At 40.8% G+C, this 9,891-nt stretch overlaps 1 protein-coding gene across 2 annotated transcripts; it reads right to left on the bottom strand.

Annotated features, from left to right (window-relative positions):
- Positions 1-602: 602 nt before the first annotated feature.
- On the bottom strand, positions 603-8,201 carry RNF185 (ring finger protein 185). Of its 2 annotated transcripts, XM_010086301.1 has the most exons (6): positions 7,965-8,201; positions 6,323-6,341; positions 5,556-5,668; positions 4,953-5,007; positions 2,842-2,959; positions 1,006-1,297 (listed from the first exon to the last, which is right to left on the bottom strand). In XM_010086301.1, exons 1-6 carry the CDS (start codon positions 8,144-8,146, stop codon positions 1,200-1,202), a joined length of 585 nt encoding a protein of 194 aa, XP_010084603.1. In that variant the 5' UTR covers positions 8,147-8,201; the 3' UTR covers positions 1,006-1,199. The 2 variants fall into 2 exon arrangements, with proteins under 2 accessions (XP_010084604.1, XP_010084603.1); XM_010086302.1 differs by lacking the exons at positions 4,953-5,007; positions 5,556-5,668 and having other exon boundaries at positions 603-1,297; positions 7,965-8,146.
- Between the last annotated feature and the right edge of the window lie 1,690 nt (positions 8,202-9,891).

Raw genomic sequence — 9,891 nt, forward strand, 5'->3', positions numbered from 1 at the left:
TCTGAAATATTTTCCCCTCATCACATATGCAGTTGTAGTCTCCTCCAGCACTTCAAATTAATATCTTTGGTAGATACTGCAGAGGCTCTTGCACTACAGCGATTCTGCTGCGGCATGGAGCTGCTGTACGCACCTGTAGAGAGAAGCTCTTACAAACGTTCCCCGCTGTGGCACGTGCTAGCAAAGGCAGGATCTCATTTTTCCTCCTGTATAATTTTACAGTATGACAAGTTTAACATCAAAATTCACATAAAGATGTCTTTTGTTCCTCTCCCCAAACAAGCTGATCTCAGATCTGTAATAGGATTTTATTTGGAGTACATGACCTTGCATAGAAAGTCTCAAAGCCTTGGGAAAAATAAATGTAGCTACAGTGACAAGGTTGTGAGGGGATTATCCATGAGAGCAGCCACAGGCTGCTGCGCAGAAACAAGGAAGACAACACTGTTTTGTCAGCGAGGAACTGGGCTGGGTGAGGCAGACAGGTGCGTCGTACTGTTCCGCAACCCCACCCAGCTCCACAATGAAAGAATCTTCCAGTGTCTGGCTCCGGCAAATTCAGGCCGTAAAAAATTGCAGCATAAGTTTGTATCCCTTCTTCTAACAGCCATTAGAACAGCTTCAGGATGGGTTTTCCATCATGCCAGGAATAAGAGCTAGAAAAGAAACCAGTCTCCAAACCTGGTTCCATTTGCATCACGTGCTGTGCCCAAAGAGTCTCAGCAGTGCAGCAGATTTCCTGAAGAAGGCTGGACGTTGATGTGAAGGGATTAAAAAACATCCACAGCTCTCGCAGATCCATCGTGGTTGCCAAGCATGAGATACTGATCACACTGCAGAAGCTTCCTTACCTGCCCAGTCTACCTTGAGGTAACTGTCTTTCACATAAACCTGGTGTCACTGATTGGCACAGGATTTCAAAGCTCCTTTTAGGAGCAGAGCTCAAAGCTAGGCCCGTGGTTTGTGGCAGCAACCTGTTGTACAGATAGCTGAGCTGAAATATGATTTTTAACCAATGTTTAATTTCCATTTCTGGTGCAAAATGCGAGATTCCTCATTGTGCTGTGGTACCACCAATTCCTGAAGCCCATAGTTAGCTACAGAACCAGACACCAAGAGGTTTAAAATGGGATGGGGATGCAGTTTGTAACTGTTTCAGTGGCCTTACTGGCCATGAATATACAGAATAATGGAAAAGATTATGCGATCAACAGCCAGAACATTATCACCAGAGCCACAAACAGGAAGAGGCGGGACAGGAACTGCTCATCCACATATTGAGGAGTCCCTGGAACAGCTGGAAAACAGGAAGCAAAAAAAAACAGTTCAGCTGCTTCGTCTTCTCCAGAATTGTATATATTCTGAACATAGTACATTCATAAATTGAAAGACACACAAGGAATCTACTTGGTGAGAAACTATTCCTATTTCTTACCCCCAGACTGGCCAGCCATACTGGAAGTTCAGAAGGAAGACAAGAATCAGCTCCCTGAAGCAGGACTCGTGGTAAACCTGCTCAATGACTACTAGCAGCAGGCAGCTCCAAGTGCTGGAGTACACGCAGACCTGCCTGGAGTACTTCTGGGGACAGTGCTGAGCCAAGTTCACTGCTTAGCTCACTGTGACAGCTGAGCTAAGTTCACTGCTTCCATCCGAAGGAACTTTACCACCTCTACCTGAACGCTCCTCCCCATCAAGGTGAAACATCTCTGAATAAGGAAATGGCAAAACGGTCAAAGCTGCGTGTGTAGCCTTGATCAAGAGAACTCATGAAAAGCCCTCGAGCTCTAAAGCTCAAGCTGTGCCTTTCTGGAACTGCTGCATTGAACCCACAGATGAAAAGCAGATAAAGGAGTTGGTTAAATTGCGGCTGTATACTCCCTAGCTCAGTCACACTTCCACACAGATTTTCAGTGGACACTGAAGTCTAGTTAACAGGCAAGTTAATTTGACCCAAGGACAGCACAAGTCCCTGGCAACACAGGTGTGACATGAAGAATGTGTTTCTGGCTCTCATAATTCCCATGCCATATGACACGGTGAAGAAGATTTGCCAGGCATACACTTTCACAGAGGAAGTCCAGAAAATCCTGGGCAGTAAGTTTTCTTGTCCAAAACAGGTAGATTCAGTTTGTCTACAGCACAGATGGGGAGGAGGTTTTCCGGCAATTACTCAATTGTTAGAGAGCAAGGCCACTACTTGGACTAACCCAACTGTTTTACCATTTTTTTCTTAATTAAAAACAGTGAAATCATTTTACCAGAAAGTTACTTCTTGTGGAATACAGATTACTGTCTCAGAGATAAACTTCTGAAAAAGGAACAATCTTTGCTGTCATTATTTTGTGGTACAGAGCACCAGTTTAAATTTTTCCTTCTCATCTTTCAGGGAATGGTCCTTTCCTGCTGCTTCCAAAATATACGTCTCCTTCATACACCCCTACTGACCCCTTTTTATTATTATTAGAAACTCTAGCCCAATTTGTCTCATTTTTCAGAGGGAGTCCACTGGATTACCAGAGGAGACATTTGAATTAAAGGGGAGAAGTATCCAAAGCCACTGTCCCTCTGCAGTTTTACATCCTCTGAGGAGGGCCTTCAGCAAATCCTATGGAAGTGACAAACTTGCTTCCTATATAAGCACTCGTACAAAACGTGAGCCATAGGCTATGTTCTCTACTGGGTGTTTTCCCTCATTTTGTCTTTCTATTCACAACACTGATTTCCTTTACTGTTCAGAAAGCTTTGTCATTTAGCAGTCTCTTTGTTCAAAAGTTACAAGGGAGTTTGTAAAACATCTGTTTGTGACAGGACTCTCAGAGAAGACGGGATGCATGGTACCTGGAGGAGGTCGCCCATCATTTATGTTGAATGCTGTTGCAAATATACCAAAGGGAAACGCCCCAATTCCGAATGACATTTGAAAGCCACCATCGCCAAACCCAAAGCCCTGGAATCCCTGGAGAGAACAAAGCAATGGAAGAGAAAAAAGGTACCAGTCATTTAAAGCCTATTTCAGAGTATTTTGTAAAAGCACAGACATTCCCTCTCACTGGCTTTCCTACAGCTGAAGGATTATTGTGCTGTCTTGTCAACTTTCAGTCTGCCGTGCTATTGTTAAATACTTCTTTAGTTCTCCTGGTTTTAAAGTGTTTCACATAGTAGCACACTTAGTAGAGTAACCCAAAAGTTTGAGAAAATGAAAACTAGGAACTGCAGTTCTTGCTTGAAGGCCACAAATTAACAGAAGCATTTCTGTAACTTAAAATACTGTGTATCTGACGATATATCAAAATCAACATTACATTGTTAAGACATTCCAAACAGAATTGGTATTAATAATTCTGTATTAATAGCTATTAGCCATACAACTGTAAGAAAGGCATTGTAGAAAAATTATCTGCATTGATTTTCATGATACGTGTGCATGCACCATTTAAACATGCAGTAAAGTGACAAATTGCCAGTAGGATGCATCAGGCATTACAGAGAAGAACAGTATAAAAAAAATAAATATTAACGGGGGACTTTAATTAAGGTGGCAGATAAAGTCATGTAAGGCAGAAATGCAAGACATAAGGAAAGAGGAAAAAAAGGACGAGTTACAATGCAACATTGACCCCCTCTGCAATCCAGAATAGAGTACCACCTCAAGTCAAAATATAAGTCTTCTGAATCGAGATGAATCCTACTGTATAAAAGCAGTGTACTATTTGAAAACCAACTGTGTATGAATCTAAGTATCTGTGTCATGTTTAAAAACTGTGGAGAGCTCACAGTTGCCATGTTCCGTAATCCAGCAAACTGTCCTCTTCTCTCAGAATTAACAGAGTGATACAAATTCTGAAAAGCCCTCTGGTCTATCACCCCAAACAGTGGGAGGACAAAGATGTTTTCATTCATATCATAAAAGCCAGACATTTCTGGGTTGGTCCTTGATTTGAGGAGTTAGTCTTTTGACTATGTCTCTTCTCAAGCATTTTGCCATTAACTACCAGGGACAGCAAAGCAGTCTGCACGGCAGGTCCTGCACCTGTAGGAAACAGGAGGGCAGCACCACTACTGCTGTGTCTTCATACCAGACTCTGCTGACTTGCCTCCTCTGGCAGCACCAGCTAAAAGGTTCAGACAAGGTATAGCAGCTGATTTAATAAGAAAGCAACTCCCTAGCGAGAGAGAACAACTGAGCTCCCAATACATTCAATACAGAAATGTGCCTTAATCACACCCAGCAGAGTTGTTTGCTTGAAGCACGGGGTAGACAAACACTCTCCAAGGACGCTGGGCTGAGTTACACGGAAATATGCAATTGTTTCATCAGGTCGTGCTCACTGCTATCATGCTGAAGAGCACTGTGGTCTGTTCTACTGGCTGCTCCCCATGTCTGCTCAACCTGTGCCAGCTGCTTTTTACATTCACTCTATGTAATCTCCTCAACAAAACCACAGATCTCTCTTCAACCTAACACCTATCCAGCAGATACCTACATTCTCCTGCTTGCACTGCCATGGTACAGTAACATCCCATAGGAATGCTAGAAGCAGGTGTCAGCGCCAAAAAAGTAAGTTCACACCTGGATTATATATTTCCATGACAGGAGTAGTTAGACAGAAATATACTTCCACAAAGAATTTTCAAAGCGAAGTGTTCCTTGTAGTTATATATGCAGAACGATCAAGTATGAAAGTATTTCCCGTGATGCCACACAGCGCTGTTTTCATGAAGCACAATGCAAGAAGCCCATTCTTTGGGACACTAAAGAGACTATAGGGATGGCATTTTCTGCCACACCGCAGCTATCAATTAATCACAAACAACCTATTGGCAATGAGGAAGAAATATAAGCTATAGGATCCTCACACAGGATCATGCACACATCATGTCCTCCAGGATGAATAAATACCACCATCAATAAAAACAACTTATCTGCTCAAGCTTGTTTTTTCACTTACCCCTCTGTTCTCAGGTTCAGGTCTCTGTCCTTGGGGTCGTGGCGGAGTTTTCTCTCTGCAGGAAGTTGTGAAATTAGCTCAAGTGCAAGGATACATGACAACAGGATCTGCAATAGCCTAGCTAATAAGACAGAACAAACACAGAACACGGTCTCACAGGGCTGTGCTTGCAGCAGCGCTGGAGGTAGTGTGTGAGTGAGCAGAGCACCGAGCTTATGAACCTTGAGCTTATGAACCTTCAGCATCACAGCACTGAGTTAAGATCCTGCACTTTTGAATAACAAAGTCCCATTGCAAAGGCTAGAAGCTGAGGATGTGAACACTTTATGTAAGCTCTTCCAGTCAGATAACATTCATTGCAACCTGTCACTTGTAACTGATCATTAACACCCATTTCAAATCAAAGTAAATTGCCAGCTGAAAAAGAAATAAGGTGTGCAAACCCAGGCCCTGAAAAAGCCAGAAATATTTGGCAGAAATGTCAGTTCTGTCTGCCTTTTGTCAAATTGTGAATCCAGGACTTTGATAGTTTCATCTTAAGACCTTAAACTAAAGTTTCATCTTTAGTTTTCAGACAAAAATAGCTGTATTTAGGTTTCTTACCTGGGATCCTGTTGCCCAGTGCTACCTCTTCCATACAGAGGAATAACTTTATCTCGACTGATTCCTGCTTTGCATACAGGACACACTTGTCTGTTTGGCCGGGTCTCTAGCCACTAAAAGAAAGGAAATTAAAAGAAAACTAGTAAAAGACCATTAAAACAACAACATGCAAACCTCATTTGCAGCCAGGCAGAGAGACTTCAGCAATTTCTCAGAAAGCCATGGAGCAAAACATTTTAATAAGCCCTAAGTACTCTCCAAATTAGAGTTGACATTTTGGCTATTGTTCTGGTATGATCCACTTGCTGATGTGTACACATTCAGAACTGCACTGGAGTAAAATATGAAGAAATAAACACTACCAACAGTCCTGCACAGGCCAAGGGCTAGTGCAGATACCCTCCTTTCACCTGTTTTCTGTAATGGTACCACAATTAAAACACCACATACGCAAAGAGAAGTCCGCTTAGCACTTAAGCCTGCAAACTTAACCCCCGTGAACTGCCTACGGTAATTCTCCTACCAAAACTGGGAATGCCCAGTGCTTAAGAAACTCAAAAGTGGGAGGCAAGTGGAACAGAATTTAAGTTTTCTTTTTGCTGAAAGAGCAGATTGCAAGGTGTTGCCCACGAAGTTGCATTAGCAAGCTGAGATTGCCCTAGGGAGAAAGAAGTGCATTTGAAAAGAGGGGGATACTCCAGAGAACCAAGGGCTTTACTGAGTAACAGGAGCTGATGAAAGACAAAGTAAAAGGAAACCCGTCTTACCTGGTGTAAACAAGGCCAGCTGTGAGTGTTCCCAGGACAATTCATTCACAGAGCAGAAAAAGAGAGGAAAATAGAATTAGTTACTAACAACTCGATCCAACAAATGTATAAAGTGTTCCACAGATAGCACAGCTTGGAGACAACAGAATCCTGGAATCCAGCTGGGCCAGTTCCATAACCTCCCATTAAAATATTTTTTTGAAAGCACAGCCCAAGACCGATCTCCACTGGTCTTTCCAGGTTTTGCAATCTAACTAAGTTGCAAACATGATTCTCGGCATATCACCTTTGATTCCTGGGTCCTCATCCGTACCAAAGGCCCATACAGAGGCTTAACTAATCTTAGTGTTTACTGTACAGATTTCCTTTTCTGATATCATGAAAAGATATCCCTGAACTAAGATGCAAACGAGGAAGATGTCAGTAATGAGACTTCGGGATCTTCAAAGAAGTCACACAAGGGTTGTTTAGGTAAAACATTGGCCACATTCAGAGAATCATGGAATAATTCAAGCCGGACAGTACCTCAGGAGGCCTCTAGTCCAACCTGACAGTCAGAGCAAGGTCAGCTATTGAGATCAGACTCAGTTGCTCAGGGCAGAGAAATGCCCATTATACACAGGTACTCTTAAGAATAAATTAATATGGCAACTTAAAAAAGGTCAAAGACAAACAAGCAAGCTACAAGATAAAGCTGCTAAACAGCCATCTGCTTTCAAAGTGGTCTTGACAACACTATTCAGACAAGATACATGCTATTTTTTAAGGTTCCATTCTTGCTAATCCTTTTGTGCAATAATTTAATCTAATTTTATCTTAACATGCCATCAGCAAGTGATTGTCCATCTCCTCCTAGAATAAACACCTGGATTTTCAGATGTTACATATATCTACATAGAAAATAAATACTCTTTTAGACCTCTCTTTATTAAAGAGCATAATTTAGCCTACTGTGTAAAATAAACCATCCCCCTCCCGCATTTGGCCATGTCAATCCTTAATATCTTCTTACCATTCAAGAGTATATTCTACACCAAGTTACCCAAATAAGAAATGCTGCGTCCTTATTATATTTGTGCGATACATTCCCAAGCCAGATCAAAGAACTGAAAAGTTGGTATTACAACTGCAATACCATGGGAAAAGAGCAACAGCCCACATGTAAAAGCTTGTATCTATTTTTTTTTAATGGTTTCAAAGGGAAAAAGAGCAAGCTTGTAGGAAGTGTGAAAACTACAGTTTGTCCTCCAGAACCTTGTTTCAGATGCAGGTTTAGGTATGCACAGGAAAGGAATTTAGGTCTGAATAAGATATTCTACACTAGACCAGATAGCACACATAAAATAACACACACAACCAAGCAGTATCAATGAACGCTGAACTGTCTATGTGGGGCTGCTTGTTTGTTTGCTTTTACAAAATAATCCAGAAGTACAGGAAGTTTAAGATGCAAGAAACCGGAATGTGAGCAAAGAAAAATAGTTGAGGAGCAAACCCAAACTACTCCTAAAACCAAAACCACAGTCCTTATTCATTTTATACACGACATTTTATTTGACATCTAGAATTATAAAAAATCAGTCTTTTATGTGATCAGAGATATACAGTGTTCTGGTTTATCTGTGGGGGCTTGAGTACTTACCAGAAGAGATGTCCACACAAGCTGATAACTGCATCCTTGGCAGTGTCTAAACAGATGTTGCATTCAAAAGTGTTGTCCTGATTAGCACTGTCCCCAGTACCATTACTGCTGCTGCTGCCACTGGTCCCCCCAGTACTGGAGTTCTTTGTTGATGTAGAGGTTGTGGGTCCTTTGCTTGCCATCCTCAAGAACTACCCAGACACAAGGTCAAAAAAATGTTCCTGTTGGAATCCTAGCAATGAGAAAGAAAAAAACAAAACATAACCAAACAACTTCTTGGCATTATAATGTTGCATTCTTGTCCTGTTCCAAGCTGTTAGTGATTTATCTCAGAAGTACTTGAATCCTATTGTTGATGGTTTTAGTTTAACATAGCCAAGAGGAACCTTTTTTTAGAAACTAAGCTAATTTAAAGTCCTGTAGTATGACGTGGATGATAAGTGACCTGTATCTTAAAGTTACTGATAAGCAGCTGAGATCCACAGACAAAACAAACCCATCATATTTTCTCATAAATGCCATTTTCTATGAGAAGAATGAGCTCATCTGGTCATACATGCTCTTCCAAAAATTCAAGGCAAGTTATGACTGTGAGTACAGTCTGAAACAGGATTTCATCATGAAGCAATTCACAGTTTGGACAGACTGACTTAATGCATAGTTTTAAATTCAATGTTCATTCATTTAGAATATTAATTATAATAATGGCAAGCAAAGGTGGCTTAATACTTGATCTGTCTCATCAGCAGTATATTAGCGCTATCACGGCAGTATGTTGATATGAACATCAAACATTTCTAGTACTTTCAAACTATCAAACACTTCTAATCGAGTTGTAATGCAGAAGGACTAAAAATTTAACTTTAATGTGCTTTAATTTTACTTACATGCTTTCACCTCTTATTAACATCACCATATTTATCGAAGAACACCATTGATTTTATTTCAGTTGCAACAACCTTTACAGTCTAATTCCTTGATATGCCAATTCCACAGCACCTAAAATTTTGAGACTCAGCACAAGGTATTTACATTTCCAGAAACACTTTTACCAGTACAAGATTTGTAATCCAAGAACTAAGAGAGTTTCAGCAGTTACAGAAACTAATTCATCAAAACAAAAACGTTTAAAATATTTCACTGAGCTTTTCATGAAACTCTGACATCATGTTGCTGCTGCAGGGATACAATTATTAGATAAGGTTGTGAGAAAGAAACAGGTGATTATCTGAACTTTTTGCAAGTGTACACACAGTTAAGCACTTTAAAAGGGCAACCTGAATTTGTCAGAAGCTAATTTCTTTGCAAACTTACCCCACAAGCATTAAAGGCTTTCTTTAGTGTTCTCTCTTTGTAGCAGTGCTGAAGCACAGGTTCAGGACAGCAAAATAAAACCTCAGTATCTGTAGCTGTTATGGTGAACAGCTTTTTTCATTCATACAATCCCACTGCACAGTCAAGAAAGCACCATGTTCAAGCCTCATAAAGGTATTGCAGCAAAGACTCAATCACAGCACGTGAAATATATCTTTGCAGAGCTTTTTCACTCAGTTACATCATTTTGCACAGTGTCCCAGAAGGGCAGCTCTGTATTCACAGATGCTGTACTTCAACATGCATTGCTTTCAGCACTGCTGACTCCTAGCTTTTCACACCATGACTTCATTTACACTCAGCAGCAACACAGTACGTTGTACAAAATTAAAATTCATGTTAGTTTAAGGCAGATGGAAATGCTGACAGCCCACAGAGTATACGCTAAAGACGCCTGGATTTTTCACACATCCTTACTATCAGAATCTTCAGCCTATCTTGCTCAGTAATTTAATGCCTGAAAACTTACCAATTTGGACCTATATATATTTGCTGGGAATTAATACCAACATCAAGAAAGCCTCCTTAAAACTAAGGAGTTCAAAACATTGTA

The sequence above is a fragment of the Pterocles gutturalis genome, unplaced genomic scaffold, assembly GCF_000699245.1.
Source record: "Pterocles gutturalis isolate BGI_N339 unplaced genomic scaffold, ASM69924v1 scaffold53001, whole genome shotgun sequence".
NCBI classification, from domain to species: Eukaryota; Metazoa; Chordata; class Aves; order Pterocliformes; family Pteroclidae; genus Pterocles; species Pterocles gutturalis.

Bases quoted from the DNA above. Each gene is read 5' to 3' on its own strand.
- RNF185 (XM_010086301.1), bottom strand. From the start codon at position 8,146: ATGGCAAGCAAAGGACCCACAACCTCTACATCAACAAAGAACTCCAGT. The intron at 2,960-4,952 runs GTAAGTGAAAAA...TGTTCTCTCCAG, and splicing joins CTGAACCTGAGAACAGAGGG to GGATTCCAGGGCTTTGGGTT. The intron at 1,298-2,841 runs GTACCATGCATC...CCTGTTTTCCAG, and splicing joins TGATGGGCGACCTCCTCCAG to CTGTTCCAGGGACTCCTCAA.